We start from the raw sequence: 26,881 nt of genomic DNA on the forward strand, positions 1-26,881 counted from the left end.
TTGTGAACTGCAAGAACTTACTTGTGTTTGTGGGTAGTCTAATCAACTCAAAGCATTTCCAATAACCAGATGGCAACCACTCAGGCAGACAGCCAATCCATCCCCACCTCTCAGCGCAACAATCTATCTGCCGCAGGCAGGTGGAATGTGAGCATCTCCTTGGCCTGCTTCAGTTCCTGGAATTCTCAACATTGCTGCTCGTGTCAGGAGAAACCGTTTGGCCAGAATATTGTATTTGACATTCCGCCACAAGTCAAGCGATACTCCCCATCTGAGCCTGACTAATAAGTGCTTGTTTGAGACAAAGCCGTTTCAGCAGTACCCAAGGCTCCTCCAAAGAGTCCTCATACCTCCTCCAGGTGTAGCCTGGATGAGGATAGTGCGATACAAGAATGTGTGTATATAAACAAAGCAGGGCACCTCTTTACATAGAATGCAAACTTAGAGATTTTTGCTTTCCTAGAGACAAAAGAAATTATTTGATAACCTAATTTGTGGCTAATGTTTCAGTATTGTAGGAATGAAAATCTGGCTGTCACGTGTCCTTTTTCAAGCATGGAATTTCAGTCATCTTGTCCTAAAAACCTTTGCAGAAAACAAATTAAGTTTCACTTAGTGGTTGCATGCAAGACTTAAAGGTTCCCCTTGAGTGAAGTTTTTGAGTGTTGGGGTAAAGTTAATGTTGGAAGCCCAGTGTTCGTTGGCAACTTTTTGATCATTAACGTAATCAGCAGATTGAGGTGTTTGTTGGCACCATTAAATGAGGTAATTAATCAGGCTGTCACTCAGCTGCATGTGCTGAATGGAACAATGTGTCAATGCTGTTAGTGTTTATAGAAGGAAACGTTTGCATGGTTAGCATGTTTAGTTGCATTTCTAATTTTACCTCATTGTGCTTTTGTGCAGTTATAATCTTACTTAAAAAAAAAATTCTTAACCTTATTTAAACTGTTGGCAATCAAATTTCCATGTGTCCCAGTCATGTTTTGAAAAATGACATGAGAAAAGTCATGTTTTCAAAAATTTGCTGAAAAGGAAAAATTGGTGTCAGTAGGGCACCAACACAGCTCTAAATGTACCGAAAGCTGACACAGTTAAACATGCATAGTGTTAATATTATTGCATGTTATGATTACTTAGAACACATGTGCATTCACCAAAGTGAGCCATGTTGCACTTCACCACTGTGTCATCGCTACTCAAAGCTGGAAAACAGATATCATGCCATGAAGAACAGCACTTCTTCACAACACACCACCGTCATGCACATGTATCTGTAGGCTATTTTGACATGGTGGAAAATAAAAACAGCTCACCGGCCCGCTGCACCTCACATGACACGCGACCATTCATGTGAGCGCTTTCTTGCTCCACATCATAGCTGACCGCTGTGTACACATGTGTGCCAGTGTACAGTGACAGTGAGCCCATTCATTTGAGAAGAGGTGGGCGTTGCGTGTCGATCATGTATTGATTGACATGGTCACAGGCGCACACATGCACTACAGTTATGCGTTGGTAAGGGGACTGTCATTGACATGTGATCGTGACCCATCATGGGATGGATGACATTTGAAATCATGCAGTAAGGGAGCTGAACACTGGCCATGACGAGTGCTGCGGTCTCGCAGCTTGCGCCGCTCCACATCGCAGCTGACTGTGCCTTCAACGAAACACAAATCTGGGGGACACATATTGTCACATGTGCTCCACTCATCCATGTGCAAGACAGGGTACTGCAGGGTCTGCAAATGATGACGACATGGGGAGAAATAAAAACCGGATTGCTCCAACCATGTCTTAGTGCGCACGGCAGTGACCATGCAGTCAAAGCTGCACTTGACCACTGTATCATCGCTACTCAAAGCTAGAGAACACATATCATGTGATGCAGAATATCACTTCACAAGACACCACCACTGCAAGGCGCGTGCATCTGTGGGCTCTCCTCACATTGTACTCAATAAAAACACATATCACCTTTGCAATATGGTCACCAGTGCTTCAGTGCATGCTGGACACGTGGAGCCAGCTCATGTGTTCATGATACGAGTGCATCAGGTCATTCATGTAAAAAATGAGGTGTGACCTTATATGTAGATGTGTGTGTCTTTCCAAATCATGTCCAACCAACTGAATTTACCCCAGGTGGACTCCAGTTAAGCTGTAGAAACATCTCAAGGATAATCAGTGGAAACAGGATGCACCTGACCTCAAGTAAATACTTATGTAAATGTGATTTCTCAGTTGTTGTTTTTTTTTTTAATAAATTTGCAAAAATCTTAAACAACTTTTTTCACATTGTCATTATGGGGTATTGTGTGGGAAAAAAATTAATTTCATCCATTTTGGAATAAGGCTGTAACATAACAAAATGTAGAAAAACTGCAGCACTGTCAATACTTTCCAGATGCACTGTATGCTTTTTAACATTATAGGCTTTGATTTTTATTTAATTTTTCACTTCTAATCACTGTTGTAATATGTTGCAGTGAATCATGGCTCACAGACCCAGAATAACCAGATTTACTGCTGAACGGCCTCCAGTAGGCCGTCCAGGTGAGCAGTCTGTAGGAAGCAATGGACCTCTTGATCTGGGCTAGATTGACATGCCAGCAACAGGCAAAAATGAAACAATATAGGAAAGAACTAGTCCTCCTGTATGTCTATGTGTTTAGCATGACATAATAAGGAATCCACAAGGCATAAGTAATGAAGCATGGTGTGACATCTAGTCAGTCTTTTTGCACTTAAAAATGGTTGAAAACCATAATTAAGTACATTAAAATATTTTAAAACAGCTGTCATAGATAAGTGAAGTAGTTTAGGAATGATAAGGACAAATACAGTCTTTAAGAAAAAAAAAACATTCCTGTCTAAAAGTGGGGACCCCACTCTGTCCTTTAAGTCACTCAAATAGTTTGTACTCTAATAGTTTGTTGCTTGAAGGTTAAGGAAAGTTCCAATATCACACTTTGATTATATGATACAAATAGTGGAGCAAGGAAGGATGGAATAGCCTCCAGGGTTTAGACTGTGTAAAGTCTTCCATAATTACATACAAATGACATGTACATGGCATGCCTTGGACACATATGTAAACTAAGTGAAGCCAACTGTGCAAAATTCCTGGTTTTATACAAATGTGTGGTTGCTTTTGAAGATGTTAAGCCTCTATGATGTGGTTATAGGGAGGGAGTGAAGCCAACGAATTATATCTGTCACAGGTTTGAAAGACTTGTTCATGACAGTAGGGTTTGGGGGTCCAGGTCAAGCTTCTGAGATTAAGGGGTTTAATGGTTGTCTCAAACAGTGTGGGCATGATTAGCTGTGCGTTCCCTCTGCTTTTTCTTTCTATGATGTATCTACTCTTCATAAGGACCCTTCTAAAGATAATTTCTTTGTGTTTACAGAAAAGGTCTGGTGCGCAGATTCACATCAGCCTCGAGTGTTGGAGTTCTTGCTGAGGTCAGCAGCATCATTCCTTCCTCTGTCATTAGGGCCCTACGGATCTCTCTGTTTGGATTTAGAGGCTCAAGCTACTTAATGCATCTCTTCTATATTCATTGGTTGAACTTCAACCACATGATCCATCAAAATCCCCAGAGATCACGAAACATGCACTTGAAATCTCTCCTAGCTTTCTCTTGCTTCTTTTGGATTAAAGCATAGATTCAAGCAATTCAGCGGTGCCATTAATCATGTTATGTCCAAGAAGCAAGTAGTGGGTGCTCAAATATAACACAGCCTCTACTACCTTGGGTAGTCTTCTCAGTGGGAGGTGCTTTCCAGTAGGCACACTGAACTTGGTGCCAGTCCTCCCACATTGTGGTGGGATTGGGTCCAATTGGTTGTCCCCAGGCCATAGAGAGGAGTGACCACAGTCTAGCCTGACTGGCTGGAATCCTGTCTATGGCCTCATGGCCCAATTAGCACCATGCAGCAATAATTACAGTCTTTGTACCACTTCAATGTTTCAGGTCACTTAGCACTGCAGTTAAATGATTTGCTTGCCTGGACCAAGATCACAACAGAAGCTGGCCTTACTGCATCTGAACAACTTTCAGTTCTCTGTTTCTTCTCACCACCAAATGCTGGACAGCAGATAAGCAACATACTTGTAATGTGCACATATATAGTGCATATATTTGTACTTTTTCACTTTCATTGTCAATTGATACATCTTGGAAAGATGTGTTTATAGACTATAATGTAATGTGCCTAGTCAGGTGTCATTGCATGCACAACATTTAAACCCATATTTTCAGTAATTGTTTTTTAATGACCCAAAGGTAGGTTTTATACAGGAAACATAGTGTGAAATCTTCAAAAACTAGTTGAACTGGGCTAAAAGCACTCAAATGTTGAAAACATTCATCAGTTTCTTAATAATGATAATACTTTTGCAGATTTACAAGCATGATGGGGACTGTGGAAAGTCTACAACAGTATCCACCAAAGCATTTCTAAATAAAACCCTTGCTTTTCTTGTATTTTTCATCTTTAAAGGGCAAACCTCATATTCAGTACTTAATGCAAAATCATTTAATCCTGTGCTTCAGTTCTGTTTATCTGTAACTTTTTCTTTTTCTCTGTATCTTTCTTTCCACCTAAGTCATTTACTATCTAAAACTGCACTGATTTTTGGTTCAACCCAAGCACCTCTTTTTCCTCATAAAATTGTTTTTCCATGGGGTAGAATGATTCCGAGGGCAAGTATTTTTCCTGCCTTTTTAAAACACAGGGTGACGTCTTTGCGGTGGGCAGTCGATGGCAATCAGCCTCTCAGAAAGTCTCCATGATGTACACAATCTGAGCCAGATCCCTGTCACGCCGACCAGAAACCTGTAATTATTGATATGTAGAGCCTAATTTCAAGATATACTTAGAACGTTTTAGTTTTGTGTGTGTGTGTGTGTGTGTGTGTGTGTGTGTGTGTGATATGTATAAAACAGTTTCAACTGCCTTTGAAATTGTGATTTTATTTATGGTGTACAATATAAAAATGCATATGCAGCCGTGACAACATTGGATATGTCGTAATGAAAAGAAATATAGCAAACTATAATATCGAGAACATGGCAAGTTCTGTTGTGTGCATTCTCTGCCTTTAGGTATTATGGATGATGGACTTTCTTTGTGCATAAGGCTAAAGGTGCATTATTCACCTGTTTGCCACTTTTCATCTTTCTACTTCTTTTTCTCTATTCCTCCACACTGGCTTCCTCTAAGGCTAGGTAGCACAGTGTAACGGTTGGCTGGGCTGCAGTGGACTGGTCGGGTGCCGCTGTATATAAAAAGGACCTTATGTGTGTGTCTCTGTGTCTGCACAGCTAAGGGGCGGCTTTCTGTGTGCGAAACCTCACTTGATGGAAAAACTGTAGCACAAGCTTCTTATACCCCCATCACACTTAGTATGAATGATCATAAGCCAAGACGACTCAGGCAGAATATAAAAAACACGAGGATTCGTACCACATCTGGGGGGAATAAGAATTGCAGAGGACAGCCGTCCTAACACTCAGACTGCACTCCGACCCGCCCCGACTAATTTGTGTGTGTGCTGTGTGCATGAGCCTCCAAACGCAAATACAGATGTTGAGGGAACACATTAGGATCACCCAGACAGGTGTCAAAATGCAGTGAGAATATGACGAATGCAATTGCCATACGAGTGAGGTCCAATTGCGGGTGGAGGAAATATAATCCAGCAGTACTCGAGGTGCGTTTGTGGTGCATTCAGGTGCAGTCAGGATATTCGGCCATGCCAGAAACATGCTGAACGTCCCAGAATGTCACAAATGCCATTTTCAAGCCATCCCATTGTTTCGAATGCAGTCTGACTGTAGTCAGACGGCACTTTCAATTTCAGTTTCAATTTATTTTCATTTATATAACGCCAAATCACAACGAAGTGGCCTCAAGGTGCTTCACACAAGCAAGGTCTAACCTTACCAACCCTCAGAGCAAGTAAACAGGCAACAGTGGTAAGGAAAAACTCCCTCTGAGGAAGAAACCTCAAGCAGACCAGACTCAGAGGCGTGACCCTCTGCTTGGGAGCAATTGCCGGTCCACAGGACAGGAGGGTTTCAGGAACAGATACCAGACTCATCACTGGATGGAGCTGCACCTCAAACAGAGAGAAAAGAAAAAAAACAGAATCAGTCATCAGAAAGACAACAAATACAGTATAATTTGTCAGCATTAACCAACAAGAAAAACAAAAGAAATACTAAGGTGATCGCCGGCCACTAGCCCTAAGCTTCACTAAAAGACCCAGAATTTAGATAAAGTTGAGGCCGTGGCATGCTCCGTTTCCTAATAAAATGAAAAAAGCATAGCAACATACTATGCCAGTATGCTAACCATACAAAACGGAAAATAAGTGCGTCTTAAGTCTGGATTTGAAAGTCTCTACAGAATCTGACTGTTTTATTGATGCAGGGAGATCATTCTACAGAACAGGGGCACGATAAGAGAAAACTCTGTGACCCACAGACTTTTTATTCACCCTAGGGACACAAAGTAGTCCTGCACCTTGAACGCAAAGCCAGTGCCGGTACGTAGGGTTTAATTAGGTCAGCTAAGTAGCGAAGTGCCAGTCTGTGAACAATTTTATGGGCTAGTAGCAGTTATTGCCATGTATAACTGAGTATCATCAGCATAGCAGTGAAAGGTAATCCCAAAGCATCGCAATATGTGCCCAAGGGGTGCTATATAAAGGGAGAAAAGCAGGGGGCCTAAGACGGACCCCTGTGGAACCCCAAATGTCATGTCACTAAGGATAGAGGTAGTGTACATTGAGAACGATTGGTCAAGTATGACGTCAACCATTACTGGGTACTCCCAGTAATCCTAAATGATTTTCCAGCCTATCAAGTGGAATATAATGATCCACGGTATCAAATGCAGCACTGAGCTCTAACAGCACAAGAAATATAGTGGTGTACGAAGCCACTGCAAGCAGAATATCATTCACCACTTTAGTGAGAGCCGTCTCTGTGAAATGATATTTTCTAAAAGCAGACTGCAGTGGCTCAAAGAGATTATTCTCAGTAAGATAGTCCATGAGCTGCCGTGACACCACTTTTCTTATTCAGTGAGAGAAATCTTGTCTCTGTTGATCTTTAACAAATGTATGAAAGTCAGGCTGAATGTCTGAGGTGGAGATGTGAAGCACAGCCGAGAGGTGATCATCAGTGAGAGAGGACCTGGACCTGGATTTATTAAACTTCATCAGAATTTGGCATTCAACTTCCACCTCTCTCTTTTTGGCATGCGCGGACATTTTTGAGGAGCGGTACACATTGATTGAATTAATTATTTTCGAGAACAAATTAAAATAAATAAATAAATGAAAGCAGTGCGGTTTTAGTTCTGTCATAAAGGCACAACAGCAGAACGAAGGAGAAAAAGTCAAAAAGTCACAAATCGTCTGGAAAAGGTAGATGAATGATCCTGCACCTTTACCAACACCGAAAAGCCTGTGCACCAAGAGCGCATGAGTGTGAAAACGAAACATTCATGATCACGGGACTGAAAGTGGGTATAAAACCAAACTGTCTCCGGCGCTGGATCCATGGCTCTGTCCACCATCTCTGTCGCTGTCCCCACGGATAGTTAGTTCCCCATGGATCACACGAACGTGCTGTGCCAGGCAGTGTGGCATGGGGCAATCGCTCCGTTCCAGCCTCTGCTATTACGAGATGGCGCCATGCCAGACTGTGTAGCGTGGGGTGATTGGTCCGTGCCAGGCTCTGCTATACTCTGGAGGACATGCACATGTAGCCACAAATGGCTTGGAGGATGGACGAAGGTCACCCACAACACTAACTTGATAAAATAGTAAATATTTTATCCTTTAATTTCCAGGTATTTGTGGGCCGGGCCGAGTCAGCCAAGGGGCCGAATATGGCCCGCGAGCCATAAAATGCCCAGGTGTGCCTTACACTGTACTCCCTGTCCAGCTTTTGACCCTTTACTTTCATTTCTTCTTTCAGAAGGGAGAGTGCGAAGGAAGAAGTTATGGAAAATAGAGACAAGTTGGTGGCTTCTGCAGTTGTTGAAGAAATGAGGCAAAGTATGGTTTCAATTAATGTAAAAAAAAAAAGGAAAATGGGGGAGTAGACAGCAGAGGAAATGAGAGAATAAAATGGCTAGTTTGATTTCCAGTCCTTACCTCCCATTCCCCTTCTTTTCCGCTTGTGTCTAGAAACTTGTCTGCTTCTGTGAATTCAGGTTACATTGAAAGTAGTGAGTTCTCAGATACAGTTTAAATGGGCCATGAAGAAGAACAGGATCAAGAGCAAGCAGTAATTGCTGAAAAGAGTAATTAGCTGTTGAAAAAACTGAGGAAGTCTGTTTTGTGGGTGATGAAAGGTAGAAAGAATTATTGATTAGAGGTGGGGAAATAAGAGGGGACTGGTATTCCTATTAGAAAATTGGATGTGTAGAAAGCAAGGAAATGAGGAGCAGATTGAAGGAAAACGTGGCTCTAGCTGATGATATGGTGTAGCATGGAGAACTGGAGAAGATCTAACAATCAGTGTGTTTAGATGTTACATGCTCAAGTTGCAGTAAGAAGAAGAAAAAACAGCTTTCTTGAAAATTTCCTGTCAAGATCTGTTTATCTGCAGTCAAAAAACAAAACAAAACAAAAAACAAAACAGCCTTTGTTGTTTTCTGAAAATCTGTACATTTCACTGTATGTAGCACAAAACAGAGCCTTGTTTAGATGTTTATCACAATTAAGTAATGCGCGCACACACATATGCGTTCAGTCTCCCCCCACTTGATTCCACTCACTGTGTGCTCTGATAAACATGAGCTTTAATATGATATTAGGTTATTGCGAAGAAATGCAAAAACTATTGCGAGTGAACGCAAAAGTATTGTGAGGGAACGTAATAATCTGGGCCAAAAAAAATTAACCACCATTTCCCTAGGCGGGCTTTGTATGGTTCCTCACTGCGTTGCCAGAGCTCTGCAACAAAAAACAGCTCAACAGCCCCCCCAAAGCAAACAACAAAAACAAACAAAAAACAACCCAGTCCAATATTAGAAGTCAAAGGGGAGGAGTTAAAAGTGCTCAAGGCAGTAGAATAGTTTGCAGTACTTCAAAAGTAGGTGACCTGGCAACATGGCTCCCACACCACAACAATGGAGTTTGAAAAGTTACCAATTTTGTGGCTTGTTTTGAGTTGTTTTTCAGTCTTGCTGGCTTCTCACATGCTGAAATTATGCAACACAGGATTTCTCAGTCAATTGTGTGACAAGATTTTTACTGAGGCAGCAGATGAGGAGGAAATATTATGAGGCTTTGGTTGCTCACAATAATTAATCAGTAAGGTGAGAAACCAGGTCTGTTTGAACCCAAATGTTGTTGAATCAATTGAAGACTGTACTACTAATAATAACAGCATTAGTCGCAATTGCTAAATGGAACAGTCGTGTCAGTGAGGTGATGTTCAGAGAGCCGTACTCAGGCTCAGTGATGGTCACACAAGCGTGCCGCACCAGAGTTCAACCTCTACAAGTGGGTCGAGGCAAGGTATGGGCCACTCAGAATAGTCAGACAAACTGGATTTTGGGGATCAAATGTGCTCAGGCATAGTACTGAGACTCTAGTGTAAATAAGACTGAAAGTGCTTTCTTTTCAATGGGAAGGAAACAGAAGTTTAAACACAGGTTAAGACAGCAATATATCAACAGTGTGACACAACAAAGAAATTAAATTGAAGCATCTGAAAAGCTGTGAGTCATAGTGGTTGCCTGCTCCCGTCGGGGCATGTCATTAAGCAGACAGGAATAAGATTTTTTTCCAGATCATCTCCAGAATTTACTCCTATTAGGATCTTTTTTCTGCAGTTGCTTGTTGAGAGATGCTTACTGTGACCACTTCCATGTTTTGTTTTATAGCCCCTGTTTTAACTGGCAGTTCATACAGGCTGCCATGAGTCATATTTGTGGCATTTGATTCTGGTCTCTGGTTAATTGAGTTTTGCAGTCATCATGTTGTTATTGTTGTTGTCTTGGTTTATTCTTTGCTCTCAAGTGAGTTTCCTGCATTGTAGGTGAATTTACAATCACTGGTGTGATTATCTCTGTGTTCACTGATATTCTCTCCAGTGTTGGATTGTGTCTCATGCTTTTACTTTGACATCTCTTCCATAATCACTCCGTGTTGATTGACTTCCGGTTTCCATTTTCCCATGTCTCTACACTTCCATGGGTAGTTTTTTTTTGCAAGGTTTGCAATCTCTCACAGAGTGTTACCTACTCTTCTGGAATTGGTCACCTAGTATGATTATTTACAGTGCAGTGAACCTCTGCTTGTATTTGTGGGCAACTCTTCTGTTCCAAACGTCTGCCTGAGTAAGAAACCAAGCCTTTTATTTGCCATCCTAAAGACTGTTTTTAAGTGTTTTGACTTTGCTTCCTGGAACTGTTGCAATAAAACCAGCTTTTACATACCGTTGTTCTCTGCATTGGGGTCCTCTGTCCATACCATTTTACAGGGTGTGTCATGCCTCTGCCAGTTGCATGTTGGAACAGTTCCAGCATATAAGAACATACTAAATGGATAACTGTGACACTGGTGCTCATTATTTAGCATGCATGTCGCACATTTCACCAATACAAATGTAATGAGAAAGAGGAAGGGGAAAAGTAGAGATTCTGATAGTTCCCATATGTGCACACAGACACCTGATATTTATCCTGGTGAGTGAATCAACATTCTCCATGAGTGACACAGTCTTGCACATCTTCTGTTGGAGATCAGAAGCGAGATCTCTCTGTCACGTCAAGTCATAAACCATCTGTCTCACTCTGTTCTTCGATGTGAATTCCATCAGCTTAGAGCCTTTGTTTTGCTGCTAAGTAAAACATTTGTCTTTTCTCCCCCCCTGCCCCTCCATATTCTCTCTTTCTCCACCTCTCTGACCGTATCACAATCGATTTGTACCATGTCAATAAGGTTTAGCCATGGGAGAGGCCCTAGGTATATGGGATTTAAGCTAAATTTATGACTGTAGAGGGGAGATACTGTTTGGCAGCAAAAACATATATATATATATATATATATATATATATATATACACACACACACACACAGGCCCAGATGTTGTCCTCTGGCTGCCCTGTGGTGTTAGAAGATATTTGGCAGCTGGTGGTTGCGTTCTTGAACTGAGAGTGTTTATTAGGAAACTGTGAATGGAGGCCTGCAAACCCCAAATCCTCAATTGCACTTCCATTGCTCTTCTCGACAAGCCTTGATGACATCTTTGTCACAGAGCTGCGTATGCCTTCGGATCCGAGTAAAGGATGACCTAACGGTGGACTGATTTATGAATTGTGAATGGCTGTCTGCTCTGAAAGTTGACTGCCCTGTTTATTTGCCTTTAGCCCTGGAGCTGCTGGCTCAGGCAGTGCAGTGAAGGCCTGAAGGATGTTGTAATGGCAGAAGACTGTGCACGGCATTCCCTGAAGGAGGGATGTGCGTTTCTGGCTTCGTTCCTTATTAACGCTGATTAGCATAAGGGCAAATGTGAACACAGTAATTATTCAGATCCACATTAGCATAATGAGACCAGGTTCATGTCTATGGTGTGGTCTCTATGCAGATTCTGGTATGGTAATTTTGTGGGGAGACAACAAAGCCAGACCAATTATCCAAATATTGAATGATGGGCAAGAGTTTGTTTGGTTTGACTCTGCAGAATGAGTGTGTCATGATTCAGCCCGTTCTGGGCTCTTATTATCTGGACTCGTGTGTATCAGTCTTCGATCCTGTGTCTTTAATTTTCTGTTTGATGTATTGAGGTCACTGGTTTTGTTTTCTAGTTATCATGTATTTTCTCTTCATCACGCTTTAGTCATGAGTCAAGTTCTGTTCTAGTTTGTGTCCAGCCTTTGCTTTTTCCCTTTGTGTAATCATTATTTGTATCACCTGTTTGTTTTGATTTTATCATATGTTGAATTATCTGTTTGTCTTACTTAGGTCATGTGTTAGTTCCAATCTAGTTTATCTGAACCTTTATTTCTGTTGTTGATTTCTTTCCAGTATTTGCATTTCTTCTCTGGTTAATTCTTTGTTTTTTCATGTTAGGTTTTTATTTTATTTGTACTTCGGTTTTGTCATTAGTGGTTTTGACTTTTTGTTTAGATCACAGTGGTTTTAGGCTCACCTTTGAGTTGGGCCCAATTCACTTTGCTTTTGTCTTACGGCACTCTCTTATTTGGTGTTCAGGGTTTGGTGTGGGTGTGTCCTGTCCCTTCTGTTTGCCACACCCCCCTTCCAGGTTGTTCTCCAGCACCTGTGTCTTGTTCCCTAATTACCACTGGTTCTATTTAAGTCCTTTGTGTTTGCCACTTCAGTGCCAGTTTGTTGAATTTCCACATTCACTTACCAGCCTCCCAGGTGTCTTGTTCTTTTGTCTACCCATGTATTGACCACATCTTGTTTTTGACCTCGGTCTAGTCTCAGCCTCTGCATCCTGCCTTGCCGTGTTAGTGAAACCTGCCTCTTTTTGACGACGACCTTGCCTACTCCTTACAGTTTTGTTTGCTTGGCTGTTTCACCACCAGTGTACCAAACCTTTGCTTGTTTTCTCCGATAAAGCCTTTTACTCCAAAGCCTGCAGTATGAGTCCTGCATTTGTGTCCAACCCTGTTGTGCCCCGCCTCGGCCCATGTCTGACAGAGTGCTATATTTTCCAGAGTATAAGTTACACCTGTCAAAAAAATTTTTTTTTGCTTTGTTTGGATTAAAAATATACAAAATCACTTCATAACTCTATGCCATCTTATTTATGTATTTCATTATTTATTTTATTTTGCTCACACTCTTTTCTTGCAGTGGGCCAGTGGCACTGTACAAGCTGTCAAGTATAAGATAATGCAGATTGTGCTATTTGGGACTGTTGCATGTCGAATGCATTTGGAGTTTTCTGTTGATCAGCAGAAATATTACACGATGCTTCTAATAGTTGTAACAGACCCTGAGCTGATAGAATGGTTTGTGCACTGCTTCTTCCAAATTTGTTCAGAGTGCAGACTTGTGCAGTGTCTTGTCCCTGGAAGGAAGTCTGCCAGTGGTACTGGTGCGGAACAAGTCAGAGGCAGTGAGTTCTCTCTGTGTCTGTTTATGGGATGCTGGCTGTAGCCTTTCTCCATCTCCCTTCATTTTTTTGATCAATTGCTTGTAGTAAGTCTTGGTTTACTCTGGCCCTCTCCCATGTAGCGGGCTATTTTTTCAGCTTGCTCACTTGCATGGACTTATCAAGGCATATATGAGTTCCCTTCACCTGGATGAGGCATTCCAACTGACAGTGGGCTGAAAAAATTATTCAAAGACACGACTCTCGTGTTTATTCAATCCAGGACTTATTATCAGCTCTGTCAGTGCTTTGGTAGCATTACTTCAGAAACCTGTTTGAATGCCAGATCGGTAAAGAATTGTGTAATTCCTCTTATTGGGGAGGAGACCAGGAGCCAGAGGATGTCTGTGCATCACACAGGATGTGTCATATATAAAAAAAAATTACATATATATATATATATATATATATATATATATATATATATATATATATATATACAAGGTCTATTAGAAAAGTATCCGACCTTATTATTTTTTTCAAAAAACCATATGGATTTGAATCACGTGTGATTACATCAGACATGCTTGAACCCTCGTGGGCATGCGAGAGTTTTTTCACGCCTGTCGGTTACGTCATTCGCCTGTGGGCAGTCTTTGAGTGAGGAGTTGTCCACCCGCTCGTCGATTTTTTCATTGTTTAGGAATGGCTCAGAGACCTGTTGCTTTGTTTGATAAAAATTTTTTCAAAACTGTAAAACTGAGTGGACACCATTCAATAAATTCAGGTGGTTTTCGGTAAAAATTTTAACGGCTGATGAGAGATTTTGGTCTGGTAGTGTTGCTTTAAGGACGGTCCACGGCGCCTGACGGCGATCTGCGCTTCGAGGCGGCAGCGTCTCGCCGTTTCAAGTTGAAAACTTCCACATTTCAGGCTCTGTTGATGCAGTAAGTCGTCAGAGAACAGAGAACTTTCAGAAGAAGTCGGCATGAGGAGTTTATTCGGACATTCCATTGTTAACGGTCATTTTGTAATGAAAGAACGTGCGGGCAGAGTCGCATGTCGGGCTGGACCCGACCGCGGGGGGTCGCGGCAGGAAAAACACCTCCGTTGGAAATCTTAACGGGCAAGTTGGAACATGCCCAAGCTGTTAAACAATTTCTCAGTTACTCACTTGTTGAAAGCCATTAAAAGCCGCCTGAATTCTACAAATGGTTTTCAACACGGAGGTGTTTTTCCTGTCGCGGCGCACACAGATTTGCCGAGTCGTCACGGAAACGACTCGGCGAATTTGCGCGTATGTCTTTCATTAAAAAAATGTCCTTAACAATGGAATGTCCGCATAAATTCCTCATGCCGGCCTCTTCTGAATCTTCTCTGTTCTCTCACGATGTCCTGGGTGAATTAAGCCTTAAATTAGGATGTTTTCAGCTCGAAACAGGCCGACGACAGCGCCTGGAAGCGCTGCAGGACGTCCCGCTCCGTGGGAAGTCCTTACACCGACAGAAACACCCCATAATCTCTCATCAGCCGTTAAACTTTTCACAGAAAACCAGCTTAATTTCTCGAATAGTGTCCACTCGGATATTCCTCACAGGTCCAGAAAAAATTTTGATAAAGCAACGCACGCCGTCTCGAGCAGCGTGTGAAACAAAGGAATTCAGCCGAGAGGGCGGGACCACATCTCACTCAAGGCCTGCCCACAGGGAAATGACGTCACCGACACGCGTGAAAAACTCACGCATGCGCACGAGGGTTCAAGCATGATTGGTGTAATCGCATGTCATTCAAATCCATATAGTTAACAAAAAAAATAAAGGGTCGGTTTATTATCTAAGAGACCTCGTATATGTATATATATATATATATATATATATATATATATATATATATATATATATATATATATATATATATATATATATATATATATAAAATGGGGAAAAGATTAATCATCCCAGGGAGAGGTGATGAAGTGCACAGCTGACAGTGTCATTTTTTTTAGAAGTGAGAATAGATGCAGGTGTGTACCTTCAACATGTGTTGTACAGATAAGTCCCATCGCAGCTCAGAGGGATAAATTTTCTTTGAACCTTGAGTGCAGCCAACAAGCAAACATTCATCTGCTCAGTCAGCCCACAGGATCTCACTGAGACAGTTTGTGATCACTGACCCAAAGAATTGGCAAATTTGCAGTAATTAAAAAAAGACATACACAAACATTTTTGGTCAGATTCTTTTTTTTTAATTGCGACACCTCAGTGAAGCTGAACCCCCACCTTTGTTTGTGCAGATTTGTGCCGTTAAAATTTTCATTTGTGCTCCTATGGTTTTTGACATATTAAAGTTTTTTTTTTTAGGTCATTCAGAGGTCATCATCCCCACAGCTTTCTCCAAAATGAACCAGACTGTGCAGCGCAAAAATAAAACTTATAATATCTCAGAAACTATAGCAGCACAAACGAAAATTTTAACTGCACAAATCTGCACAAATGAAGCACTAAAAAGTAAACCAGTTTGGTTCACTTTGGAGCAAGCTGGTTATCTACTACTATAGCTACTACCATGTTGCATTAGCTTCAGTGTGTTCAGAAATGCAACATGGTAGTAGCTCAGGTTCTCCACATTTACTTTTTCAGTTTGTTGTTGGCAGCCTTTAAATGGTGGTTTGAAAATCCTGCAGCACATTCTTTGAGGGACTTGGTGAGAGTTAAGACTTAGCAAAGCTGCTATTCAATGAAATTAATGCTACTCAGGATCAGTGTTATGCCAGACGGCTGTAAAAATGACAGTAGTAATTCGGGGAGCTGTGGTGGACTGATCAGTCAATGCCACGTGTTCCATTCGCTGTTTCACAGTTGTGACTCTCGTGAGAGGTCGCTTTCAGCAGAGTTCCAGTTTAGAGCACCATGTAAACACACCTCGTGAAGTATGGATAACAAGACAACATCAGGGCACAGCAGAAGTCCATCACAGGTGCTACACCTCTTCTTGATAACCTTCTTAACTTGGGAGAATGTGTCATCATCATCATCATAATCGCTCGTGAACTCGCTGAATCAGCGGCATTGACATCGTTGCTAGCATTTTTTTTACATGACTTTGAAACGCCAGAACTCTGCTGCCGCCGTGGTGCATTCTGGGAAGCACAGGGGTATTATGGGAAACATTAAATTACCCAATGGAAACTTCCTTCCTTACCTCAGTGTCATTTTTGTAAGCTTACTGGAACTTTAGTACTTAGTACCGAGATGCAAAGGGGCTTTCTAGCTGTCTGTGGATTTGGTTAGTAAATATACTCAGATATGGTAACTAGGATACTGTATAAAGCTTTAAGTTATTCTGAGGCTTTTCCAAAGCCGAGGGATGTGTCCTCTAAAATGCAGTGAGTGAATACAACCCCTGGCAATAATTATGGAATCACCGGCCTCGGAGGATGTTCATTCAGTTGTTTAATTTTGTAGAAAAAAAGCAGATCACAGACATGACACAAAACTAAAATCATTTCAAATGGCAACTTTCTGGCTTTAAGAAACACTATAAGAAATCAGGAAAAATAATTGTGGCAGTCAGTAATGGTTACTTTTTTAGACCAAGCAGAGGGAAAAAAATATGGACTCAATCAATCCTGAGGAATAAACTATGGAATCACCCTGTAAATTTTCATCCCCAAAACTAACACCTGCATCAAATCAGATCTGCTCGTTAGTCTGCATCTAAAAAGGAGTGATCACACCTTGGAGAGCTGTTGCACCAAGTGGACTGACATGAATCATGGCTCCAACATGAGAGATGTCAATTGAAACAAAGGAGAGGATTATCAAACTCTTAAAAGAGGGTAAATCATCATGCAATGTTGCAAAAGATGTTGGTTGTTCACAGTCAGCTGTGTCTAAACTCTGGACCAAATACAAACAACATGGGAAGGTTGTTAAAGGCAAACATACTGGTAGACCAAGGAAGACATCAAAGTGTCAAGACAGAAAACTTAAAGCAATATGTCTCAAAAATCGAAAATGCACAACAAAACAAATGAGGAACGAATGGGAGGAAACTGGAGTCAACGTCTGTGACCGAACTGTAAGAAAACCGCCTAAAGGAAATGGAATTTACATACAGAAAAGCTAAACGAAAGCCATCATTAACACCTAAACAGAAAAAAACAAGGTTACAATGGGCTAAGGAAAAGCAATCGTGGACTGTGGATGACTGGATGAAAGTCATATTCAGTGATGAATCTCGAATCTGCATTGGGCAAGGTGATGATGCTGGAACTTTTGTTTGGTGCCGTTCCAATGAGATTTATAAAGATGACTGCCTGAAGAGAACATGTAAATTTCCACAGTCATTGATGATATGGGGCTGCATGTCAGGTAAAGGCACTGGGGAGATGGCTGTCATTACATCATCAATAAATGCACAAGTTTACGTTGATATTTTGGACACTTTTCTTATCCCATCAATTGAAAGGATGTTTGGGGATGATGAAATCATTTTTCAAGATGATAATGCATCTTGCCATAGAGCAAAAACTGTGAACACATTCCTTGCAAAAAGACACATAGGGTCAATGTCATGGCCTGCAAATAGTCCAGATCTTAATCCAATTGAAAATCTTTGGTGGAAGTTGAAGAAAATGGTCCATGACAAGGCTCCAACCTACAAAGCTGATTTGGCAACAGCAATCAGAGAAAGTTGGAGCCAGATTGATGAAGAGTACTGTTTGTCACTCATTACTGAAAGCTGTTATAAAAGCCAGAGGTGGTGCAACAAAATACTAGTGATGTGTTGGAGCGTTCTTTTGTTTTTCATGATTCCATAATTTTTTCCTCAGAATTGAGTGATTCCATATTTTTTTTCCCTCTGCTTGGTCTAAAAAAGTAACCGTTACTGACTGCCACAATTTTTTCTTGATTTCTTATAGTGTTTCTTAAAGCCAGAAAGTTGCCATTTGAAATGACTTTAGTTTTGTTTCATGTCTGTGATCTGCTTTTTTTCTACGAAATTAAACAACTGAATGAACATCCTCCGAGGCTGGTGATTCCATAATTTTTGCCAGGGGTTGTAGATAGCTCAGTTCATGCCCTCTGGTTTGTTAACACAATAAGCAGTAAACACTATCACTTTTGAACTCACCAAATTAAACTGTACATATTCATGAAACCCCTTTCAAAGCAGGCAAGCTTATTTGCACTAGATCAGTTGGAAAAAGCTGTTTTATTTTTGCTAATGTAATATAACATAGACATATTTACCACCTACTGGATGATTAGTTGATAACTGTGTTTATCTTGGATTAGGTGGGGTTATCATTGACAGGGATGGAATGTTTCTGCACATAAACGTACTCAACCAGAGAAGTCATAAAAATTCAAACAACATGATCATGCCTCCACACAACCCAGTGGAAAGGATTTTGTATGAATTTCACTGCCAACAAAAGAGCAAGAGAGATTGTTGAATGGTGTCCATGATGTTGGGAAACTGTAGGTACACGGACCCACAACAGGGGGCGCAAATGAACGGACAATGGAGGAAGTCAAATACAACACTTTACTGTTGTGAAAGGGCACAACAAACACAACAGATTACAACAATAGACAAAAGGTCAAATCACAAAAGGTGTCGTGTGGGCAGGCTCGAAGATAGAAGACGTCTGTCCAAAGTAGAACCGGAACCACACGATTTCCTCCGCCACCAGACCCCGGGAATACTGGAGCCGCCAAGTCCCGAACTCCCAGGTGGCCACTGCCTCCGCGTGTCGGACCTGGTACTGCTCTTGTTGGAAAAAGAGTCTGTTATACGATACACAAAAAGTCACAAAAGGTTACTGTCGAATAAATCTCACAGCCAGCTGAGAACGTTACCTTCCTGGTAAAGCGATATCTCGGCAAAGAGGTGGAGATGACGTCTTGCTGATATACTGATGCTGATCAGATGAGTGGTGACAGCTGTCATAGGTGATGAGTGTCAGCTGTCACCCTGGCTACTCCTGTTAGGCGGCACTCCAGGCAGGGTGCCCTCTGGTGGTGGTGGGCCAGCAGTACCTCCTCTTCAGCGGCCCACACAACACGAGTCCGTAAACTGTTATGTTCTTGCAAATAGCAGTTATCATTTAAACTCAAACATCATTGTCATAATGTCAAACAACTCACTGGAAGGGATTTGGTAGGAATTTTGATGGGGGTTAGTCATGTGAGCCCTGCAATAGACTGACATCCTGCCCAGGTTGTACCCCGCCTCACACCATATGACTGCTGGGATAGGCTCCAGTCCTCCTCCCTCTCCATGACCCTTAATTAGAGTAAGTGGGTTTATGGATGGATGAATGGATGGTCAAGTAAGGTTCACAGTAAATGGGGGAGAGCGAGAGCCTTTCTGCATAGAAAAGTACTAAATCACAGTTGAACCATTATTCTTTGATAGTTTTTTCAGTGATTGCATTGTAAATTTCAAAAACAACTTACAAAGCCACAGAACTCTGCAGAAAGGATTTTGTCTGAGTATTGTCCTTCTCGTACAATGTACTGTATGTGTGGTTTTGAAGTTGTATGTAGCGCATACTGAGCTTCAATTATTCATTTGCAAAGTGTAGGACTGGTGACTACCAAGGCGACTGCTGCTTGTTTTAAGAACTTTTTTGTACCCCATATTGACATTTTATTGCCCATTCATCTATAGTAGCCAAGTGTTGAGTACAACACACACAGACTACTGCAGAATTTACTCCTTGACTTTTCCTTTGCCTTTGTGGTCTGTAAAGATTTTTTGCAGCATATTTTATCTCATTCTTGCACTTGCACTTGCTTTTAGCAGTTATATCTGACAGCACGTATCATTGGCACCACTATGCCTCATGCTGGCAATGTTGTTTTGGTATATTTACCATGGAAACTGCATTATAAATATCAGATTGCTATGTAAATTCTGGGCAAAAGGCGCCTCGTCTGCCGTATCAACATTAACAAGTGTTATTCCCCACTCCCGCTATGGGACAAGTTCTGTTCTGTCCAAATGCAGTGATCTGTCAAAGGTACCTTCGGATTGTCTCTCACTTCCTGCTTCTGTCTGTCATCTTCTCATTCCTGCAGATTTTGCTCCCTTGTCTCTAAGCAGACTTCTATGTTATGTGTTCATTAGAGACTTTGACTTGAAGATGTCTTGTACTGTAGCATGTAATTACTTTCTTATGATGTAGTACCTTGATATACCATTGACTTCACTATTTCCGCTGTTTGTTTCTAGAGTGTCAAGAGTCTTCAGAGCAACAAGGATTCGCGCATCCTGTGGACCAAAGATGATCTTTTAGTGACCACTGGTTTTGATACGGTGAGAAACACTTTGCAGGGGGATTATTTGATGTAATGTGTACTTGTAGGAAGCAGGGCTCCTCCTGTGTTTGCAAAGCAAATTATTTAATGTAATGAGTGCAACAATCACACAAAGTGTGTGAATTTAGCCCATGGTGATGGGTAAAAACAGGAAAGATAGAAGATTCCAAAAAGGTGTAGTTTGGACTGTCTGTGATTGAATGTTAAGGCCCCTCACACATAGTGCGGATATGTACAACTCCAGGTCGACACCCGTCAGAACAGCTGGTATGTGCAACATAGTGCTGACGGGCAGGCATGCACGATGCTGGTGCGACGTTTCGTGCATGCGGGAACACAGTGCCACCAGCTGCACGATGAGGTTACAAATCGTGCAGCTGGTGTGAAGAAAAAAAATAAATAACAAATAAAAAATACATGCTGCGACAGTTCCATGGACACAGAAACACAGCAGCTTTTCCCCAGCAGCTGGAAAAAAATAAGTAAATAGATGTCATCCATGGGATTCAAACCCGTGCCTTCCAAAATCTCTGATTGCAGCCAGAAACTTTACCAAGTGAGCTACCATCACTGTCCTGTAAAAGGTGCTAAACAGTGCCTTATTTCAGGAAGCACATGGCCGCATTTAAATAAATGCAAACGACGTATCATATAAAAACATTGCATTATATTAAATCCCTCTCATCAAGCGGTCAATAGAAATATGATCTGTCTGTTCCTCTCTAGATGACCCCTGGTCACTAATGTACAGTCATGAAATCACATGAATGAGAGGCAGTTCGCTCATCTCATTCATGTCCACATCTGCTGGTGCATGTCCTGCTGGCCTGCGTGCGTCTTGCCGACACGTGTGTCTTGTGGATGGCATGCTGCAGGACACTGCGTCATATGGAACAGAGCTCACGTGGGTGATGTGACCGTCAGATCGCCTGCTGCGTGTTATGATCTGACAGGTTCCGTTTCATACACCGGGGAGCAAGCCTGTCCATGTGTGTGCTGTGCATGCGCGCACTCGCTTGCTGCAGCCCCGTCGCCACAGTGATATATGTTTTTATTTTTGTCCACTTGATAACAGCAAACAGACACATGCGTGTCACAGTGGTCAGTTGTTAGTCCATGTCCGGCCAAACACAGTACTGTCCAGCTGGGATGTCCAGAATGACAGATCTGCATGGCTGGTTCTGTCATAGCACACCCTCCTGTCAGTTCATTACACACACCAAAGCCACACTCATGGGGCACTTAAACAAATTTCACTGAGAGTACGACAGTGATTGTCTGCAGACTGTTGTTGTGTCAAGAGTGCGAATGCCCGCACATTTCTAAATGCCATGCGAGCGGTGTTAGATGTTCATGCGTGTCACCCCCGCGAGAGGGTTCAGTCGGCTCGCACAGCACACACTTTCAGCTGCTGGTGTGCACAAATAGTTGTAGCAACAGGTGTACGAGGCGTTGGAAGCAGCTATGAAATTACACCGGTTTGCATACGATTCCTGTTTCATGCGCACTTAATGCGCATTTCGACCAAATTCACACTATGTGTGAAGGTGCCCTTATAGAGGTATGGGGTAAAAATAGCAAAATGGTGACAGAGGTCAATTTCTGTTTGTACAGGGGTCGACAGCAAAAGTTGCTCCGATTTTGGTAAAATGTGGTACAAATTATTGGTTGAGCTAATATGATGGAATAGTCTTGACTGTGTTCAATGTTTGGTCTCCAAAGTAAAGGTCAAAGAATGTCGACGTCCATTGGATTCCATGACATGGAATCATGGTAAGTTTTTTTTTACTTAGCTTAGTAGTAGTTTTTATTCTATACTCTGCACCGTGGGTCTGAAATTTCATCTGTGCTGTATGTCGAGCACGTATAGCATATTTGACAATAAAGTTGACTTTGACTTTGATGTGTCATATCTTAACCCGTAACATGATAACTAAGCATGACACATAGTGGAAACTATTCATTTTTAAAACCCTATTACCTCAACCAATAATTTGCATCACTTTTTACCAAAATTAGAGCAACTTTAACTTTTGGCTGTTTTTACCCCATAACTCCATAACATTCAGTCACAGATAGTTCAAACTATACCTTTTTGGAATCTTTGTGATCAGACAAATAATATGGTATAGTTTTCAATATGATTGGAGCATCTTTAAATTTTGACCCCTGTGTAATTCTTCAGTTGATCCCTACCTGACTGCTTACTGAAATTCAAATGGCCAATCAAGAATTTAGCTACTGAAGGCTAAAATAATGCACACTGGATCAAATCTCAAGTAAAGTAAATTTTGGAGGTTTATAATTTAGCATGTACTATATATAATATTTGTTACCTTGTGCAGCATAAGTGCTTAGCATACTTTCCTTCCAAAGAGAAGGTCCCTGCTTCAAGGCCACCTGGACTCCATTCTCCATGTACATATGGAGTTGTGTCAGGAAGAGCACCGATGTTTATTTGTCATAAAGTCTATATGCTGCATGTCTAGAACTCCTAAAGAGGGAAAGAAATAAAGAAAATGAATAATGCAGTTTAGACTCCTGCTGGAACCAGGACTAATCCACTGAAACCATGGGAACCTTGTGAGTTACCCAGTAAATGCTACACAAGATAGTCACATGTATGAATCCATATCTGTTTAATGCAGATCCAGTTTATGCTGTAAATACTGGTGATGAAATAAAGAGTTCTGTAGCTTAGTGCTCCCAGCACTGCATATTTTCCACCTCTCCCTGCTCTACTCGCCCCTGGTTAGCTTATTCTGTGTCCCTCAGCTCTTGATTCAGTAAACATACTGTACCTGTATAAATATAAGTCCCTTCGGCTGCTCCCTTGTTTGCACTTGGGGTCGCCACAGCAAATACAAGGTGGCTCTGCATGTTGAATTGGCATAGGTTTTACATCACATGCCCTTCCTGATGCAACTCCACATTACAGGGAGAAATGTGGCAGGGGTGGGATTTGAACCCGGAACCTTCTGCACTGAAACCAAGCGCATTAACCACTTGGCCACCACCCCTGGTGTACCTGTGTGTGTGTGTGTGTGTGTGTGTGTGTGTATATTATATATATATATATATATATATATATATACCTCATTTTCTTATTTTATTGTATTGTTACAAGTATTATTATTATTGCTTATCCTTGCACACGCTGTTTGATGCACATTTTTCCTCTACTCGCACCCATCTTATGTGTTTTTAAGAGCTGACGTAACGTGAATTTCGCCACTGTGAGATCAATAAAGCCTTATCTTATGTTATCTTACCTGATGTAGCTAATCAAGTGTGGTTGAAAGCAGAGAAATGGGAAATACACAGCACTGGGGGTTGACAGCCATGGACTTAGATGAGAATTGTATAAAATACCAACATGTGACACTTACGCACCTGTGTAGATGCGTAACCGAGAGGCAAGACTTTGGGACAGCAGGAATCTGAGCTCCTCTCTCAGCTCTGTGTCACTTGGAACATCCAGTGGGTGAGTACCCCAACGTTGTGCATCCAAACATTCTGAACCACAGGAGAAAGGATACTCCCCTCGTAGCTGCATCCTACAGCTTTGTGATACATGCACACACTTTTTGTCAAGTGCATATTTTTCCAACATGTCCCAGAATGAAATGCTGTCCTTTCACATAAAGATGGTGATGCACATCCCCGTCTGCCAGTGAGTGTTAAAGAGTGCGCATAATTTTGCACACTTGACATACAACGTATGTGCGGTACATGCATATTAACATGATGTCAACAAGTTGCAAAGTGTCCCAAAGTCTGCACGTCTTCCCCGGCATGCCCAAATGGTCAAGTTTTGTGGTGAGTGTTATGCTGATCTCATTTAAATAAAATGTGACTGTCTTTCTTTCCTTCTGCTATGAAGTACTAACAGCAGTTATTTTAAGTGTGTATTTTCATTACTAGTTCTTTATGATATACAACTAAAAGTTCTAATTTTATTAACAATTCTGTGAGAGGTGTACACTTATGTGATGGCCTTTGTCTCAGTGTTTGCATATTGGTTGGACATTGTAAGCATGCAACTCTGATTATTACCTGAAGCTAAAATATGGCCATTGGGTATTGCGAAAACTTTGCGTCCGTCTGTCCGTCCATCTGTCTGTGCTCAGCATAAGTCCATTCCTATTAGATTCAGGGTCTTCAAATTCACAGGGAGCATTCTTGGGACACAGACCTTGGACAAGTTCTAAGATGGCTAACCTTGACCTAGTTTAAGGGGTCAAAAGGTCACATTCTGTTTCCTATTTTTAGGAAACAGAATTTGGGTATTTTAGCATTGCGTTATATTTATCAAATGTGGCAGGGACATTGGATCTATGGATAGGAAGAAGCCATTTCATGGTTCAGTCCACTGAACAGTCTAGTTCAAATTTGCAGCCCCATGCAAAAATATAGGAAAGTGACTAATTTTATGGAAATTACTTCAGATTTTTTTTTTCTTTTTAGTGAACCTGAAGTAAGGCTGGTGCTTATCCCTGGACAGGATAGCATAATGCAGAGTTGGACTCCGACTGCGTGGAACACCAGTGCACTTAGATTGCTTCCACAGCCAAGGCTGGAACCCATATACAGTTGGGTGCACTGTGATAATGCAGATGTCCAAGGACACAGTTTGGTACCCTGAAAGCACACACCTGGAATTGGATCCTGTCTACATACACAGTAGATTTTCAGAGTGCCAGGATAACATTTGGTCCCAGTCCAAATAGAGTTAAATATACTCTATCACAGTGCAAAATCAATTCTATTACAGTGTAAATTCAACTCTATCATGCTGTGAATGACTGTTATTGGAGTTGAAAAACATGATTTGACAAGACGGTAGCGCTGATTTCACTCTACAGTAGAGTGTATTTAACTCTGTTTGGACCGGGACCAAATGTTATCCGGGCAGAGTATATTTTACTATGCAAAATTTTCTGTGAATGTTGATAGTCCCACTCTTTCACCACAGAGCCACCTCTCTGCATTTGTGAATTGACTGATTTAATAGGTCAAGCCAAGGGAACATTGACATGCCTGATATGCTGAAATGGGTGTGGGGTTCCTGTGCTCTTTGAGCACTTTGATCAACTTCACTATCTGTTGTCTTTGACATACTGTTAATACTTTGGCTCTGGGAGTCTTGAAGTTGTGTTGCTGGACTGGGTTGGACTTAAAATGAGTTGCCCTTCTCTGCATTGATGAAGTTGTCTCAATCTATTTTCTATATAGTTGAAGAGGGTAGTTTTAACTTTTTTTTTCTTTTTTTTTGATTGGTTTCAAACTATGACACAAGGAGTGACTCAGTTCTCCTCCACCAGCTCGGTCTGAAGCCCCTGTCACACATAGCAACAGTGTGCAGGAACCAGGCCGAAATGGCAAATATTACCATCATCAGATGCAGATGGAGTGAAAGAGGCGTGGGAAGCCGTGTCACAATGCATCCAGATTACCTCGTCCACACCTGCACGATGGCATCCAAAGTGCATGTAGACAACAGTTTAGATGACACAGACTGCCGTCAGACGGCCATGAAAGACGCTGAAGACTGCCTGATGTCCAAACGTCTGGATGGCAAACACAGGACCGGAGTGGGAGGCAGTGCTGTGTTCCTCATGCACACGTGCGCATGAGTCGGCAGCGCATGCGTGGGGCTGAAATTATCACTCAGCTGTGTGTGTGTGTGTGTGTGTGTGTTCATAAGGGCTGCATGAGCCACTAAGCGTGCTCATGAGGCGCACATGCGCACAGGGCGCACGTGCCACTGGACACCTTTGCTGAAAGTTTGCTGGCAGTGGGCCAAGCAGTCACACCATGCGTCACACGCAGCCTTTCCAACGAACTTTAATTTTTTTTCTTTTTTGCTCAGTTCAGGAGCACAACACAACTCTGTACACCGTGATGTCGGTTGGATTATCACATGGGATTAAATTTTTGCAGCCAGGGTGAGGCTTTTCACCACAGGCTGTGATTTGGTTCCTGTGCACTCTGCACTGTCCTGGTTCCGTGCTGGAGGTGAGTTTCATGTTTAATGACGTTGTCACGGCCTGGGATACAGTTCCAAGTCACACCGAGTTTTGATGATCATCAGGTAATAACATGCATATTACAGCGGTGAGATCCATTCAGCTCCATGCCTGACGTGTGCTGTGATGCATTACTGCACATGAGACCACGAAGAGGCGCAGCAGCACACGGTAATTTCGGTTTGATTGTGCGCTGTTCACATTCACTGTATATGATGAATTTGTGCCACATACATGTTATTACATGTCAAAATTTCCTTTGCTCTCCCTGGCCGGGGTCCAGTGGAGGTGGACATCCCACAACAGTCTTTGCTGTGTCCAGTCGATCTCAGAGCTCAATCAACCACGATTAGATCATTTCAGATGCTGTTTTGACGTTGTCAGAATATGTAGACTGCGATCAGATGATGCGAAAACTGCA

At 41.8% G+C, this 26,881-nt stretch overlaps 1 protein-coding gene across 1 annotated transcript in view; it reads left to right on the forward strand.

Annotated features, from left to right (window-relative positions):
- The window catches only part of LOC117528727 (coronin-7-like), a 111,221-nt gene extending 87,302 nt beyond the window's left edge, over nt 1-23,919 (forward strand). The window contains exons 8-9 of the mRNA XM_034191363.1: nt 20,346-20,429; nt 23,833-23,919. Of these exons, the coding sequence (XP_034047254.1) occupies nt 20,346-20,429; nt 23,833-23,919 (171 nt within the window). The remainder of the gene's footprint in view (nt 1-20,345; nt 20,430-23,832) is intronic.
- The last annotated feature ends 2,962 nt before the right edge of the window (nt 23,920-26,881 follow it).

This window comes from Thalassophryne amazonica, chromosome 16 (genome assembly GCF_902500255.1).
Source record: "Thalassophryne amazonica chromosome 16, fThaAma1.1, whole genome shotgun sequence".
Classification (NCBI taxonomy): domain Eukaryota; kingdom Metazoa; phylum Chordata; class Actinopteri; order Batrachoidiformes; family Batrachoididae; genus Thalassophryne; species Thalassophryne amazonica.